Source organism: Ictalurus furcatus, chromosome 12 (genome assembly GCF_023375685.1).
Source record: "Ictalurus furcatus strain D&B chromosome 12, Billie_1.0, whole genome shotgun sequence".
NCBI classification, from domain to species: Eukaryota; Metazoa; Chordata; class Actinopteri; order Siluriformes; family Ictaluridae; genus Ictalurus; species Ictalurus furcatus.
In genome coordinates, this window is record NC_071266.1 from 29,397,424 (window position 1) to 29,415,760 (window position 18,337).

At 37.8% G+C, this 18,337-nt stretch overlaps 3 protein-coding genes across 3 annotated transcripts in view; 1 reads left to right on the top strand and 2 right to left on the bottom strand.

Annotated features, from left to right (window-relative positions):
- Positions 1–628, bottom strand: part of LOC128616297 (germ cell-specific gene 1-like protein) — a 3,938-nt gene extending 3,310 nt beyond the window's left edge. Inside the window, exon 1 of the mRNA XM_053638871.1 lies at positions 240–628. Coding sequence (XP_053494846.1) covers positions 240–531 — 292 coding nt within the window. The 5' untranslated portion in view covers positions 532–628. The remainder of the gene's footprint in view (positions 1–239) is intronic.
- A 2,047-nt stretch (positions 629–2,675) lies between these two features.
- Positions 2,676–4,823, bottom strand: LOC128616298 (uncharacterized). The gene has a single exon (XM_053638872.1). The coding sequence runs from the start codon at positions 4,806–4,808 to the stop codon at positions 2,676–2,678; it is 2,133 nt and encodes a 710-aa protein (XP_053494847.1). The 5' UTR covers positions 4,809–4,823.
- A 5,940-nt stretch (positions 4,824–10,763) lies between these two features.
- On the top strand, positions 10,764–14,137 carry LOC128616299 (uncharacterized). Its single transcript, XM_053638873.1, has 3 exons — positions 10,764–10,800; positions 11,813–12,355; positions 13,473–14,137. The coding sequence occupies exons 1-3, from the start codon at positions 10,764–10,766 to the stop codon at positions 13,976–13,978; spliced, it is 1,086 nt and encodes a 361-aa protein (XP_053494848.1). The 3' UTR covers positions 13,979–14,137.
- Positions 14,138–18,337: the final 4,200 nt, after the last annotated feature.

The following is an 18,337-nucleotide window of genomic DNA, read 5'->3' on the forward strand; positions in this document are numbered from 1 at the left end:
TATTATATACACTAATGAAATCTAATCTCACAGACAGGCTGTCAATCATGCTGCTAATTAGAATATTAGGCCACACCCACTATGACAATTCTCACCTCAATGGTTCAGTTAAAATGTTAAAGTTTAGCCTTATACAATCTGCATTTTTGTACTGCAGTGACACCCCATGAACCGTTCTGTCCCCAATAACCCCTCCCCATACCCTCTGATCCCATAACCCCTCCCACATGCCCTCTGACCCCATTCATCCTTGTCTATGTTTTCTTCACAGCAGCTCCAGATCCCGGCGTGGAAGGTGGGGAAGATGAAGCGGTCGTCCCCGGTTTCCCAGATAAACTGGGTGGAGCCGTTGGTGAACAGGTCCGACGGAGTGCAGGTGCGCCGGCGCAGAGTAGAACACAGCGGCTTTGGAACTTTCTGGACCCCCGAGCACCAATTAGACGCAAGCAGGGTGATGAACGACAGGAAGAGAGAGAACAGTGTCTGCAGGAATGACAGATGAGGAGAGCGCAGACGAGAACAGCACGCCATCTATACACACACACACATACACGCACACACACACACACACAGACAGACACACACACATACACACACACATACACACACATTATAATATTATAATTACTTTTACTCTCACTTACGTTATAGCAGCTATAAACACTCGCTCTCTCACCATCCTCTCTCTTTCTTTATTCTCTCTCTATTCTCTCTTTCTCTTTATTCTCTCTCTCTTTATCCTCTCTCTCTATTCTCTCTCTCTTTATTCCATCTCTTTATTATCTCTCTCTCTCTCTCTTTATTCTCTCACATTAATAAGATAAATAATCACAGTGTGTGTGTTAGAGAGAAACAGTAAAGAAGTGAAAACTCTGTGATGAAGATGTGGGAAAACTTGAAGTTCCAGCTTCACCTCTGACTGTTACACAGTGATGACACTGGAGACTCCTTCCTTACACATTATATAAACACATTTCTCCTTACAGAACACTTCACCATATCAACTTCAACTATTACACAAGGTTTTTTTTTTTAAACTATTACACATTTTTTAATCTGTCTAGGCGGAGGGTCCACTGTACACATCCCTGTAAATGTGCTGTTACTATAGAAACCATAATGTATTAGAACAAGTCCATTAATATAAACCTTTGATTTGGGCTTCAGCACCTCGTCACTCAGTATTTTACTGTAATACCAGCACACATGCATAATGTATTATATATATATATATATATATATATATATATATATATATATATATATATATATATATATATAAAATAATAATCATAATCCAAAAACAAGCACAAAGACTTCACAACACAGTAGCACCAGGAAAACAAAAACTAAATGAACTGAAAGCACAGTTTAGTTTAGTAGAAGTCTAAGACAAGAAATAGATCAAGGAAAAAATATATGTGGACAAAATCCCTTTATACAAATAAACACAAACACATGAAGTTATATTAGTTATTGTTAGTGTTGTATATCACTCACCTTCTCTGTATATCTGAGAAAATATGTTCAGGATAACACTCAGCTCCTGCATCATCTGGATAACACACACACACACACACACACACACACACACACACATACATAATCCACATTTATTCATCAAAACAGATTAAATCGCTGTGCTGCAATCTGCTTTAGATCATTCATTCTCTCTCTCGCTCTCTCTCTCTCTATCTCTCTCTCTCTCTCTCTCTCTCTCTCTTTCTCTCTCTTATATTGAACATATTGTTATTCTGATGTCAGACTGATGGCTCCATCTGATGGTACGTAATGAAACCCTTGAAGTTGTGTAAATATGATATAAATATAAATTGCACAAATCCCGAAAGTCTTACACAAAATTGCTCAATATTTTACACTGTTTCTCCGATGCAATATAATTCAGTTCAGTGCAATTCTATTCACTGTTCATTCAGTTATTATAATTAATCTTGATGTTTCTTCATGGTGTTTAAAAGATTGTGTCTCATCACCAGTTTGAGCCAGGTGTGCTTTTTATATAGCCGGTAACGTTTATGGATTCAAAGGCTGCAGATAAAAACCCTGCTAGTTTGAAGCCGTAGCGGTGCTTACCGACGATGTCCTGACATTCACAAAGAGCTCAAGTCAGACAGCACAGAAAATCACAGGCACACAGCTCTCAAATGTACAGTTCGTTTACTTCACATGCACGTGTCAGAAGGTGGGTTGCATCATTAAAGACTGAAAAAGAGAAAAGCTCTATAATTATCGTACAGTCAACATAATTCGCAAGCCCCAATCTGATTCCTGGAGGACACACACAGGGTGACGACAGGAATCGAACCCCCAACTCTGGAGGTGTGAGGAAAACATGCCATTAACCCATAAACACATTAGACCTCCACTCTCTTAGTATTCCTCAAAATATTTATTATCAACAATACAACAAGAAATAAGTATCCAATTTCAAATAATATCTGTTAAACAATTGCCGCAATTGAACTAAGAGCCCATCTGAAAAAAAAAATTTAATTAAGTAAAATGATATTTATTGATCAACATACAAAGTTAAAATGTTAATTTTGCTGAACATTAGTTTTGAGAAATCACAGACATTTATTATGCTGGAAAAGAAACACGATCAGCTTGAAATTGTATTGGCTTTACGCATTTTTATGTGGATAAACATTCACTCAGGCGTAGTCTTCTTCCTCTTCCTCTGTGAATCCACTTTTAACTGCTGCTTGAATGCTCTTTGTCTCTTCTGGAGCAGCAGCTGGAAGAATGGCAAGTAACTCTTTGTCAATCTTCTCCAGTCTTGCATCACTCTTCCTTTCAAACTCATCCTTATTCTTGAGCACAAGGCGTAAGATGGCTTTCTGAGCCTCATCACAGGACTTCTGTAACTGCTGACGTTCAGAATGAAACTCTGGCTTTTCCTTGTCCATGGCCATCAGTTTCCCCAGAGAGCTGACACGATCCATTAGGTGCTTGGTGGACACCTCGGTGTAGGTTGTAGCAATCATGTTGACAAGGCTGGCAATGTTAGTGGCTTGAAAGGCTTGATTGTAGAGCAGATCCTTGGAGAAGAGCTTTGAGTTGTATGAAAGTGATTGTGTCTTCTCAGATGTGGAGACAAAATCCTTAAGGGTTCTGGTCAGGCTGGTTTTCACAATGTTGGAAACCATCTGAAAGAAGCGAACCATCTTCTCCCACTGCTCCTTCACTCTCCCCATGGCATCCATACCTTTGACCAGCATTTTTATGGTGGTGTTAAAGTCTATCTCTTTGACCTCACAGTTCCTCATGGTGATCAGGATATCAGTCAGCTCCTTTTGGTTCTTCTCCATGTTCTCTACACTTTTCTCATAGGTCTCTCTGGTCTTGTCAAGTTGAGTGCGGCTCTGCTCTATGCGGAACCTAGCATTGTCTGATGCCCTTTGTGAAGCGCTCATTGTCTCAGATTTACTTTCTTCTTTATACATCATTGGTGGTTTGGGTGCCAGGGCAGGAGACTTTGTGATGTCTTTACTTTTGCTGTCGAAAATGCGAGCTGACTCAGTTAGTTTTCTGATCCTTTCGATCAGCTCCTCTGTTTTGGCATCTTCACATTTCCCCTCTGGTGCATACATTGCTAGCTCTGCACAGATGCTAATACCTTCATCACAAAGCTTCATCACATAGCTTTTTGCATAGCCCGTTAGGATTTCTTTTAAACTCTCCTTGATTCTGGTAAACTGTCCTTTCTGGAAATCTGTTACTGTAGCTTTATTCTTTTGATCATACAAGTCTTTCCAGTTAATCATGTTCTCCTTCACAAACTTCTGAATGTTCTCTGTGCATTTTAGGATTTCTGCAGACTTGCTATAAATATTGATTTCATCAATACTATCAGCAGCAGAATGTGGCCGTTGTAACTGACAAGGCCTTTGTAACTGACCAAACATTTGTTTTTTACCATTACAGATTTGGTTCTTCGGATGATATTCCATGGTTGTTAGTCCAACAACAAGAGTGTTGATGCTCTCAGTCAAGCCTGCAACAAGATCCATACCCATCATGTCCCATCCATTGGGTAGTGAATCCATTGCTTTGTTGTAAATTTCATGTGCTTGCTTCAGTTCCTTTTCCATGGCTTTCATTGCCTTCTCTGAGCGTTTAGCAGCTTCTTCTGAAGACTCTTTCCTCATCTTGGCCTCATCCAGTTTTTTCTTGACAGCATCCAGCTCCTCCCCATAAAAGTGCTCAGCATTTACACATGCTTCCAGCAGTTCTTGGATAATATTGATGACATCAGTGAACCGCTTTTCTGTTGCATTGGCCAACTCAAGACAGTCATCTGCAATGACACGAATGTTCTCCAGCTGATCAGGGAGGTGGGCTTGTACAACCTCATCATTGCCTTTAAACAGGATCTTCACAGCCGTCTTCATATAATCTGGAACTGCCATGGTGTGGAGTCTAATCTGATCCATGTTCTTATGGGCCCCGTTGAAAGCCCCCCAGCCGGAGTTACACACCTGCATGAGGCAGGCACGAAATGAATCTGGGTATCTGATGTACTTGTAGCCATCTTTAGGTGGGTTCTTGTTAATGGAGAAATCTGTTTTAGAGGAGATGAAGACCAGCTCTCCCAGGATGGCTATGGAGAGTGGAGCAGGAGTCAGATACTCCTCCCAGTTGGCGTACGGCTGCATCACAAGCTTGGTCTGGTTTCTCATCTCCTCTGCTGTGGTGAGGCTTTGATTTTTCTTTGCAATTTGGGAATCCATGGCTTCCTTGTTCCTAATATAAAAAAAATAGTAAACAGAATACACAAGATTCATACAAAATGATAAAATCTGCATTGCTCTAATTCTACATCTTTTTACAAAGTTTTACACTGTGTGATTTACAGTCCGATTTTCCTGTCACTTACAAAAACCTCACACCTTAAAATAATTATTTGGGTAACACTGTCTATGAAGCCCATGCTTATAATAAATTATAGCCTCATTTATAATTATTTATAAGCAAGTATTACTGCTCTATAAGCACATTTATAAAGACCTATACTTCGTTATAATAACAGTTATAGCTACATTCATATTATTGTTACTTGCTTTACATGATATAAGAGAATTTCCTTTCAGTTCCCATACTCATAATGCATTATACACCAATTTATAAGTATTAATTATTCAGTCTTATGGTTCCATTTATGTATTAATAAAAGTGCAGCCTGAATTTTTAATTTTATTAAATTATAGTTATAATCACTTATTATTAATACAGATTTATTTCTAGGTCCAATTACAGAATTATTTTGTATTGCTGTTGATAGTTGTGTTGTCCTGCCTTGTAAATACTTATTGTGACTTATAATACAATTAATAACCTTTATAAATGCATCGCTGATGGCTTAAAGTAAAGTGAAAACATAGGATGCAGTTTCCATTATGCAAATGTTAAGAAATCATGAAGATGTGCTTATTATGCATAATAAATGCCTTTAAAATTGTTTAATTATAAATGTAACTACTGAACAATAATGGTTTTAATAAAATAATGAAAAAACATAGTTTAATGCAAACAGATGCAAAAAATTTTTTATGCTAAATACTATTGATATAAATATTTATACATAAATAAATATTGACAAACAAATTCCTGACGTGAAAATATGCCAGAAATGAACCAGTTCATTAAGAACAAGTGGCTGACATGCTGTGTCTCAGAAGGTGCTGCTACTGGCAAAAGTTGTGTTTTTTTACAGAAAAGGTCGCGATCATCTATTAGCCACGCGTCTTCACGTGATACGATTATGCAGGTCAGAGTTCACCAAATTTGAATTTTCATCACATAATGTAGTACAGGACGAAAATTCTACGTATGAGCTTGTGTTTCCGGTCTTCCACTTTCGGATGTGTTTGAATTGAAATCAATGGCGCGTGAAAGCCCAGTGTGACTGCCCCATGACTCTGCCGAGGAACTGGAGGGTTTTTTTTTTAAGGAAGACAGCGTGGATTGAGCTGAGGAGCATCCCAGCATGGCCTGGACACGGTCCTTGAAAAGTATGTAATTTTGTTGCTTTCTGTTTTTAATTTTTCCTTGTAATGTGGAAATGTCTTTTTTGCAGGTAGAATGGAACTCTATTTTTCCACATGTAGCATGGCAGTAATTGTTTTTCATATATAGCATGGCACTGCATGGCACTGACCAGACTGGACCTGGTCATTTGCTGTGGCCTAATAAAGCCATTTGTGGAGATTTGTTTGAGATTTGTGGAGAAAGAATAAGCTACATAATGTTCCATTCCCAACCTCTGTCCTGGCATTCTACAGATTTGAGGCAATATTCTGGATGCTGTACACAAGCGTCAAAGACAATGAGCAGAGTGACCGGCTAAAAGGCACCACTGGCTATGATTGGCTCTTTTATGTAAAGCCCAACAGGAAGCAGCTCTTATTGACATTATTGACATCTTATTGATATTACTACCAGCCTCACCAGAACCTGGTCATCGATGTTAGCCACAAGGTCTAGAATTGTAAATTTTGGGAGTGATTAAGCCATAAGTTCAGCGTATCTGAGCCAGTGGCGCTGCAGCTGTCAGTGATGTGTCACAGGTGGCAGAGAAGAGGCAATGCTATCCAGTGACGATTGTAAACACCTCAACCTCTGCCAAGAGAGACAAAGCCTCAGCTGGGAGAAAACACTGTGTACTGTATTCAAAGGAAGAACGACAGCAAGACTATTTACAAATGCAGGTTTTGTGATGTGTTCCTGTGTACTGTAGTGGACCATCTTTGTTTCAGTGAGTGGGTATGATGTCAAGGACAGACAAGCTCAATGATGCGCACTCTGACTCTTATTTTTTTTATTCAGGTTTTTTTTTAACTTTTGTTCATGTTTTGCATGTACTAGTTTATAATATGCACTTTCATATTTGTTGTAAACACTTATTTTGCCTCCTAAAATCCAATCCCATGTCAATTTACTAACCAAGCTGATATTAATTTGCACAGATAGGGGGTATAATTACTCACAGATTTCAGCTGGTTCCTCACGTTGCTTTTTCTTAGTGTGTTCAATGCTTTTTTCTGTCATTCCACTTTATTACACTTAACTTTATTTATGGACTTTAATGTTGTGAATTCTTCATATTTCCAGATTTATTGAGTTAATATATTTGTCTGGTGAAAATATCATGTGAATAGAGTCATAGGAAATATATTTACTGAAAAAAATGTAGACGTGTCCAATACTTATTTCCCTCTCTGTATACAGAGTTTCGTAATGATATGCCAAGTTGTTCATAAAATACAGCATTTATGTCTAAATTCAAATTGGCCGACATCCAAAATGGCCCACATAATAATTTTTCATATCATTGGACTCGGTATGCCCCACTGAATCTAATGAGACCTTTATGATTTTAGGACATATTGTTCAGAAGTTATAAGCAAAAATGTGCATTTTTCATATGTCATGACCAGAAGGGGGCAATGTTCCAAAATTGTGCAGACACCCTTGAGTCATGATGGCTATGACAAATGATAAGTTTGGTATGCATATGCTAAAGCATTACAGCGATATACCCTCATGTCCATTTTGGCATGCTCGCTGATGAATTCGTCGAAGTGCCATTTGAAAATGGTATGGTTTATCAAAATTCTGTGACTAACTTTTTAGGTGTAAGTGTCTTTAAATGATGTTAGCCAATTTTTGTGTAAATCGGACAAACAGCCTAGGAGTTTGAAAAAGTTGACCCCTAATATGAAAACTAACACTATCTCGTGAACACCAGGTGGTGCTGTTCCAAAACTGTGCAGGTACCATCATGTTATGATGCCCATATTTGGTCTAAATATGCTAAAGTATTACAGATATATCGCATCACGTCCATTTTGGTGTGCTCGCTTTCAAATTCATTTGTACATCATTCGAAAACAGTTTGGCCAACCAACTTGAGTTCAGTCTTTTTGAAAAAGTTCCAACTTTTTGTTGGTATGGTCTGTTTCAATTTTGGTGAAAATCGGATTAACAGTGTAGGAGGAGTTCAAAAAAGTTTTTTTTTTTTTTTTTTTAATTCAAAATGGCGAACAGCAAATTTGGCCGACCATGGCTTCATTGGTATCATTGTTCTTTGCCTGAGCCAAGCAATCTGGGAAGACCAGTCTCATAACAATGGGCAAAGTAAACAAAAGCAATTGGCATTTATTGAAATTGCATTATAATTTTTGACCACAAGGTGTTCCAAAACAATGCCGGTATCCTTAGGTCATGACAGATACTATATTTGGTCTGTATACGCTAATGCATTACACAGATATAGCCTCACATCCGTTTTGGTATGATCGCCATAGAATTCATCCACGTGTTATATGAGAACGGTTTGGTTTATCAAAACGCTTCTTATAACTTTTTGTCAGCATGGTCTGAAGATAATCTCTTATGAATTTCATCAACATTGGATGAATAATCTAGTATTAATTCAAAAATGTAAGTTTTTAAGAAAATTCAAAATGGCAGACAGGAATTTTAGCCTACCATGGCATAACTGGTATCATTGTTCTATGCATGACCCAGGCATCTGTCAATCCCAATCTTATGACAAAGTAGTCAAAAGCTATTAGAATTATTTGTAATTGCATTATAATTGTTGACCACAAGAAGGCGCTGTCCTGAAACGTTTTGAGTACTTTCAGGGCTTGGTCCTGATGAGACCTACCGATTTTTGTACAAATGCCTCAAGTCATTCATAAAATACATAGTTTAAGACTAAATACAAAATGGCCGACACCCAAAATGGCTGACATACAAACATTTAATATTACATGAGTTGTTATGCCCCACTGAATCTTTAGAGACCAGACCACTTTCCTGATTTTAGGACAAACTATTCATAATGTTTAAAGCAAAAATGTGCTTTATTCATATCTTATGACCACTAGGTGGCGCTGTTCTGAAACTGTATAGGTACCCTCAAGTCACGATGGCTACGACATATACTAAGTTTGATATAAATATGCTAAAGCGTTTTGGAGATATAGCCTCACGTCTATTTTGACATGATGTACGGTCTAAGAGGAGTTTGAAAAAGTCGGTTTTTCAGAATATTTAAAATGGCAGACAGGAATTTTAGCCTACCATGGCTTAATTGGTATCATTGTTCTCTGCATGAGCCAGCAGATCTGTCAAGACCAATTTCATGACAATGTGCAAAAGCAGTCAAAAGCTATTAGCATTGATATAAATTGCATTATAATTGTTGACCATAAAGTGGCCTTCATGTGCCTTCACGGCATGGTCCTGATGACACCTACCAGTTTTAGCAACCATATGTGAAGGCGCTCATCATATACAGCATTTCACGTCTAATTCAAAATGGCCGACATGCAAAATTGCCGACCTTAGAAAATGCCATTTCATTAGACTCGCTACAGCCCAAAGAATCTAACGAGACCAGTTTAATGATTTTACAACAAAGTGTTAAGATGTATACCTCAGACATCAGAATAAAGACAAAGCTCATCTGGTACCAGTACACACACAATTAATAAAAATTGCTTTTCAAAAACACATAAAAAGCAACATTCTATGCATGTGTGTACTCAAAAACAGCAAAGGAATATTTTAAATGCAAACCAAAGGATAACAAAGGATAAAATGTATTTATTTAGCAAAAGAAAAAAATGCATGACACAATGAAGACAATTTTTACAAAACAAATACACTCAAATCTGCCATAGATGTGTGTAAGGGTTAGAGTTAGGGTTTCATGGAAGGGTGGCTAGGAAAAAGGCATCTGAACAAACCACAAAATCTCTAGACAATATCCTTTGGACTGATGAGACCAAGGTGGAGATGTTGGTTCATCATACACAGCACCATGTCTGGCAAAACCAAACACAGCATAATGTGTCACTAACTGACCTCACACCAGCTGTGAAGCATGGTGGTGGAGGGTTGATTATTTGGGCTTGTTTTGCAGCCACAGGGCCTGGGAAACCTGCAGTCATTGAGACAACAATGAACTCCACTTTATACCAGAAAATTCTTAAGATAAATGTGAGGCAATCTGTCCAGAAGTTTAAGCTGGGCTGAAATTGGGTCATGCAACAGGACAATGGAAACCAAGCACACCAGAAAATCAACATCTGGCTAAAGAAGAAAAAGTTCAGAGCTCAACCCCATTTTGATGCTGCGGCGGGATCTCAAGAGAGCTGTGCATAAACAAACACCCTCAAACATCAATAAACTGAAGCAATGTTGTAAAGAAAAGTGGGTTAAAATTTCTTAAAAATTATGTGAGTCCGATAAACTCCTACAAATCATTTTTGCTAAAGGTGGTTCTACATGTTACTGAATTATAGGGTGTACTTATTTTTTCAAACCTATTTTCTGAATGTTTCCTTTTTTCACTTGAGCTTACATATTTGCTTATAGCATTTGGTGAGGACTACAAATTGTTATTTAGGGTGTACTTTCTCTTCCCCTATGACTTTAGAAGTATTTAAATATTCTCTGAACCTGAAGACAGACTGAAGACTGGTGCTTATTGGCAAATTTAAAAAGATGTTTTATGTATTATAAAATATGCTCATGCAACAATTAATTTAAAAAAAATTAACACACAACAATCAACTCTTTACATTGACAGTTTATGGTTTTAAAAATTCTGCTACTGAATCTTCAGTGAGATAGAATTAAATGCAAACAAAATCCTAGTGCAGTAAGTAAAGTTTTAGGAGTACATCAGAATCTCTACCTTGATATCCCGATAGTTTTCAGTAAAGATGTGGACGAGGTCCTTTGTCAGCTCTGTCAGCACATGTAAGAAAACTCATAAACTACAGAGAAATTTATAGGTTATGAAATCTCCTCCCCTTTGGCACTTCTGGCCCCTCACATTGATGTAGCAGTTTAAAAGGAGTTTATCTTTTTTTATTTTTTTAACTCTTCACTGAGCTGAAAGAGGATAAGCAGCTTACTATAGATGGTAAGGTTTCATTCTTAATCTTCAGTTAGCCATTATGAGGTTTTTCTGTGACTAGGTGATGTTGCATGTGTGTTCACCTGCAGAGCAGATTAATTTAGATGTTTCTGACTTTTCTCATAGCGTTATTATTGTCCCAAGTGTATTGTTTTTCTTCTTTTTTATTTTTATTTTTGGTTATGATCTGATATACTTATTATTATGGTATAATATGTATACTGATTGACTGATTGTATAGTCTTTATGCAATTTGTTTACTCTGTACTGCAGGGTGTCTGCATGTTTGTGTTTCTATTTCTTTGTTTGTTTTTTTTTTGTTTTTTTTTTGTTTTTGTTTTTTTAGGATTGTTAGAATAGGCCTCTCTGTGTATGCACAATTGTGTTAGATTGTGGGGAAATGTACTTGTTATGCCCCTGATCACATTTCAAATAAGCAGTGAAAATTCAACTATGTCTGTGTCTATATGGCTTATTAATTATTGCATTACTGCCTCAATGGAATAATGGTGAAGCTCCACAGTGGTCTGCATTTAGATCATTTCCTTTGATGAATGCAGTGAGTATTCAGATCCTATACCATAAATGGATGCAGAGGTTAGAGGGCTAAGGAAGAGTTTTATAATGGCCTTAAATGATGCATGATGATATAACACTTTTTAATAACATTGTTGCTTCCTGTTTCAGATGAACATGGCCCAGAACTATTCATCCGAGTAAGTTCAAAACATCCAAGTTCAAAAGTATTCACATGTACTGAAGAGAAGAGCATTTTTTTTCCCCATTACAGTAAAATAGCATTTAAAAGTGAAATAATGATGTTCAAAATTTACTCATGATATGTCTGAACAGGTTTTATTTTAACAGTGAGCTGGGTTTTTTTGCCTGTGATTTATGTTTGTATCTGTAGAGTTGTGCTGAAGAACACAGCTGAGGCTGTTATCATTCCACTGAAAAATGGCATCTCCTCCCTGAATGGAGTCTACGAGGCCCTGATTAAGGCAGATGTAGATCCTATTACTGGGCAATGCTCCAACTACAACTACATCAGACAGCAGATAGTGCAGGCTCATCAACACCTGCAGAGGTCAGAACAGGTGGCCAATTCGGGGTTAAAGAGTCTGGATGAAAGCTTAGAGAGATTTACAGAAGATGAGGGAAAACTGGAACGTGATATAAATGATACAGAAAAAACTTTAGACAACTTAAGAACAAAGCAGGCATTTAATGAAAAATTACTCAGAGAATGCCAGGGATCTCTGGAGCTGGCCAGGACAAACCTGAATTCAACAAAACAGATACTTCAGGAACAGGAAAGTAGAAAACACAATGCTGAAATAGTCACAGGTGTTGGCGCAGGGCTGATGGTTATACCATTCATTGGATGGATTGCAGGTGAGAATTACAGCATATAGATAAAAAATAATAATAATTATATACATTATCGTGACAAGACAGAAATATGAAACAGAAATATGCAGCTAGAATTAAGCTTTCTGATTACATAGCATCTCTGGCTGGACTTCATGTGCAGCAGTAAAAGACCTTGGTGTGATTCATGACTCCATAAATATTGCTAAGATAAGGAACATAATGCCACTACATGATGCAGAAAAACTAGTTCTTGCTTTCCTCTAGACTAGATTACTGTAATGTCTTACTGTCTGGATGTTCCAGTAGGAGCATGAACAAACTCCAGTTAATCCAGAATGCACCAGAGTCCTTACTAGAACCAGAAGATATGACCACATCACCCAGATCTTATCAACACTGCATTGGCTCCCAGTGAAATCTCACATTGATTTCATAATTGATACTATTATGTACCAGTATAAAGTACCGTATGATCTTGCGCCACAGTTCCTGGGAGAAATTCTGTTCTTTTATGATCCACCATGCCTACTTCGATCAAAAGGTGCAGGCTCTTTGTTGGTACCTCAAATAGTGAAGGCTACAGCAGGGGGAAGAGCTTTCTCTTATAGAGCCCCACAGTTATGGAAAAACCTTCCAATTAGTGTTCGGGACTCAGACACAGTCTCAGTGTTTAAGTCCAGGCTGATAACTATGTTCTTCTTTGGATAGCCTTAAGGCAATTGCTAAGAACAGTTTGTTTTGCACTGAAGTCTCTGAATGGTTGAAAACTATAATGAATTCACAATTGACTCTGATGCTCACTCTCATAATTTACTCATAAGTCCCAGTTATCAAAGGGAAATTTATACTCACACTATCCAGTTCTATTATGCGGTACTATCTGGTACCTCTCAAGGTTTCTTACTCAAGTTGTCTCAGGGAGTTTTTCCTTGCTACTGTTGCCTATGGCTTGCTCATTAAGTATATATTTATTTCTCAAATATTTCTGTATATCTCTTGCTCATCTGGATTTTATATATTTCTGTAAAGCTGCATTGTTAAAAGTGCTATACAAATAAAATTTAATTGAATTTAATTATCATGATCTTCTTGTGTAAGTGTTACTTCTAGATATTTATTTTGTTCTATCTCTGTGTAGGTTCTGCCATGATGATTGGTGGTGCAGTTGAAATGGATCAAGCAGAAAATGCTGTCAGAGAGGCTGAAGAAGAGGTGAGAAGGTCTTACAATGAAGTGAAAAATTACGAACATAAAGTATTGGACTACGAGTCCAAGATTTCCTATACCAGTCATGACATCAGTCAGAAAAATGATAAGCTGAAGATGGCACGTGAAGGAATCCAGAAAGTGAAGAAGCAGATACAGGCTGTTGCTGATTTCCAGAGCAAAGCGAGAAGGGCCGTCCAGTTCCTGGGTGTTCTGAGTGGGAGGGCCAGCGTAGCTGAACATCAGACTCGCAGATTCATCCTCCAGGAGCCTGTGATGAAGGTGATGGAGGATGTTATGAACGCAATGAAGGAGATCACAGGGAATGAGCTCCTGTACAACAAAGACATGATGAGACTCATCGATCAAATGAAGGAGAACAACCTACGCCTGGCAGCCATCTGTGCCTCAGAGAAAAATGCTGTGGACGACTACTGACAGACTTTCATTGTTAATAACATGCATTGGTGTAAAAAAAAAAAAATTAAAAAATCAAAGGCTTTTCATGTACTAGGTGCATAATTTTCATGTTCTGTTCCCTACTCTGTCCCATTGCACCAGCATTGTAGTTATAACATTTCTTTTAAAATTGCCAAACTTTCTTATCTTTATCTCAGTAATTATTTTATAAACAATGTGGAAGTAAATAATGATCAAGAATTCCATCTTGGGTTTCTCCTAATGCCAAGTTTGTGTGAACACATGAAAATGGGAGTAAAAGCACATTTTTTTTGGTTTAGAAGCAACACTTGGTTTTAACAATTTTCATTAATTTTTTATCCTCTAAGATAAATGTCATTTTTTAAATTTTGCTTCCTATTGTATTTATGATCAAAGCCAACAACTCTTTCCAAGATTATTGCATTGTTACCCTTTTTTTGTCAACCTGAATATTCAACTCAATTATACTAAAAATTCTTTGTTATATATAAATGTTTCTCCGAATGCAAACCTGTAACACAACTGAAAAAATGCATACCGCAATTTTTCTCACACACAACTCTTGTTTGTCTTTCCCTATTTTACCATTAAAAAAAAAATGTTCAATTTATTTTATTTTAACCATAGTTAATAGTTAATTCGTGTTTATTCTTTTCTCTTCTATTTTAATAAATGCTATATCATTAAACATCTTATTGCCTTGTTATGGTTATTACTTGATACTGCAAGAAGCAAACTATTCAAGAGCTAAGCCATCAGAAACCAAGTCATTGATTATTATTGTTCGTTTTGACCTATTTAAAGGTTGATCATTTTAATTTATTAAAAAGGGGATCTTTTTAATCTACAAGACTGATTAACTAATGAGACTGATTACTGTATGTATATACAGTGGGGGAAATCAGTATTGAACAAGTCAACATCCTTTTCAGTAAATATATTTCCAATGAGGATATTCACATGAAATTTTCACCAGACATCAGTATTAACTCACAGTATTCAGGTGTGATTTTGGTCCGTTCTTCTAAACATATTGTCTTTAAATCTTGTTCAGTTGGACTCGAGTCAGGTGATTGACTGGGCCATTGTAACACCTTGATTTTTTCCCTCTGAAACCAATTGAGAGTTTCCTTTGCTGTATGCTTTGGATTGTTGTCCTGCTGGAAGTCCACCCACATCTCATCTTCATCATCCTGGTGGATGGCAGCAGATTCTTCTCAAGAATCTCCCGGTAAAGGGCTCCATTCTTCATTCCTTCAAATATATGTAGTATGCCAGTACCATGCAATGAAAAACAACCCTATACCATAATGCTTCCACCTCCAACTTCACTGTTGGTATAGTGTTTTTATGGTGATGTGCAGTGCCATTTCTTCTCCAAACATGGTGTGTAGTGTGAGAGAGCTGGAGAGGCTTAATTAGGGAAAGGTTTCTGGACCAGACGGCATCGACTATTGAAGGCCTGTCCTATGCCAGCCAGCTATGTGGAGTATTCCAGCACCTTTTCAATTGGAGCCTGCACCTTCAGAGAGTCCCAGTGATATGGAAAACGTCTTGCCTGGTGCCAGTGTCTAATAAAAGATACCCTGTAACACCAAATGACTACAAGCCAGTAGCACTGACCTCTCACATAATGAAGGTAATAATAATAATAATAATAATAATAATAATAATAAACTTTATTTTATAAAGCGCCTTTAAAAGCGGCTTCTCAAAGCGCTGTACACAAAATAAGCAGTACACAGAAAAATAAAACATATAAAAGTTAATAAGAACAACAACGTTATTAATAATAATAATAATTATTATTATTATTATTATTATTATTATTATTATTATAAAATAATCATAAAAAAGACATCAGCAGTCGAATGCAAGTTTAAAAAAGTGTGTCTTGAGTAGAGCTTTAAAAATGCCAAAAGACTGAGCTTCCCTGAGTTCAGGAAGATGAGCGTTCCAAAGGGAAGGAGCATAGACAGAAAAAGCCCGGTCACCCATAGATTTTAGGCGGGTTTGTGGAACAGTTAACAGATTACACTGTGAGGAGTGCAGTCTGAGATTTGAGGTGTAAGGGATTAATAAACCAGATAGCTAATGTGGAGCCAAGCCATGTATTGCCTGTATGTCAACATCAATATCTTAAAATGGACACGGAACCTGACTGGGAGCCAGTGTAAGGACTTCATAACAGCAGTAATATGTTCACATTTCCTGGTTCCCGTCAGGATCCTGGCGGCAGAGTTTTGAACATATTGCAATTTGTTGATTGTGGATTTTGAAACTCTGGCTAAAATGACATTGCAGTAATCCAACCAAGTGACAACAAATGAGTTAATCAGATTTTCAGCCACAGAGAAGTTTAGCATTAGGCGCAGTCTAGCTATATTTCTGAGGTGAAAAACGGACGCCTTCACAGTGCTCTGAACAAAAAAATCAAACGTGAGGCTGGTATCAAAAATTACTCCAAGGTTCCTCATTTTACTTTGGGTCTCTAGAACAGAGCCATCAACAAACTGAGACAGTGGACCAGCTTTGAGAATTTGATGACCGGAACCTACAAGCATAACTTCAGTTTTCCCGCTGTTCAGGCACAGAAAGTTATTATTCATCTACGTTTTTATCGCAGAAATACATTCAGAAAGAAAACAAACATCAAGGTTTTCACCAGATTTAGAGTGAATGTAGATTTGGGTATCGTCAGCATAAAAGTGATAACGGAGGCCGAGCGATCGTAGCAGATGCCTAAGTGGAGATAGATAAATATTGAAGAGTAGAGAGCCTAAAACTGAACCCTGAGGAACACCAGTGAGCACAGAGCTAGTGTCAGACTTGTAGCCACCCATAGAAATAAACTGGGAATGGTCAGTAAAATAGGATTTAAACCAGTTTAAAACTGTCCCAGACACACCAAAAACACTTTCAAGGCAGGTAAGTAAAAGACCATGATCCACAGTATCGAAAGCAGCTCTAAGATCAAGAAGAATAAGAATGGATGCAGCACCAGAATCAGAGGCCATCAACAAGTCATTGGTAACTTTGACCAATGCCGTTTCAGTGCTGTGAAATTTACGAAAACCTGACTGAAGGGATTCAAAGAGGTTATTAATTGTAAGATGATTACATAGTTGAGAGGCAACAACACCCTCAAGCATTTTTGCCAAAAACGGAAGATTTGAAATGATTTTGAAAATTGTCAAAATCACCCAGGGCAGCCTTTTCCTTCTTTGGTACAGGTGTAACAGCAGCAGTCTTTAGTACTGCTGGAACGACCCCAGTCTCCAGTGATTCATTTATAATGCTGAGGATAGCAGGGCACCAAACATCAAAGCACGATTTAAATAGATTTGTGGGAATTGGATCCAGCAAGCAAGTGGTTGATTTCATGCTGGATACCTCCCTTGTGAGAGCCTCAGAATCAAGCAGTGAGAAATGAGTGAAAGAAACACCAGTGAACCCAGATAGACGAAGGAGTGAAGTGGCAGAGTCAGGTGTAACAGGAATTTGTTTGCGAACATTAACAATCTTAGAATTAAAAAACTGAAGAAAAGAATCACACAGCTGCTGAGAAACAGGCAAAGTGCTAACAGCATTAACTTGAAGCAATCTGTTTATGGTTTGGAACAAGTGTCTGGGATTATTTTGATTGTTTACAATAGCCTGAGAGAAGTAAGAGGATCTTTCAGTCTCCATTAGTGCTCAATAATCCCCCAGAAGATGCTTCCACGCTTGATAGTAGACATTCAGTCCGGTAAGGTGCCATTTGCGCTCCATTTTCTGACAAGCAGCCTTTCTAGACTGCAGACTGTCATTATACCAGGGAGCAGAGCGGGCGAATGTGACCTTACGTGTCCTTAGAGGAGCAAAAGACTCAAGATTAGCAGCAAGAGCAGAATTTAACTGCAGAACTTTCTCCTCCAGGGATGAAGATCGCTTAAGGTGGAAACAACAGAATTGGAGAAAGCTGTCTGATCAATAGACTTCCACTTCCGGAAGGTTACTGTTCGGATGGTAGGCTCACTTGGATGATACAGTTCCAAGTTAAAAAAGACAGCTGAATGATCAGACAGTCCAATGTCAACAGATGAAAACTGTGATACAAACGAGCCATTTGCATTCACGAGATCCAGGGTGTGGCCTTTGTTATGAGTCGGGTCAGTTACAAACTGTGTGAAGCTAAAACAATCAATTAGCGACAGAAATTCCTTAACCGCCACAGAGTCACTCCGGTCCACACGAATGTTAAAATCTCCCACAATTAGAATTTTGTCAAACTTCATTCTCAACATCGACAGGAAGTCAGCAAACTCAGACATAAAAGCTGCATGTGTCTTAGCCTTAGGTGGCTTATAGACTGTA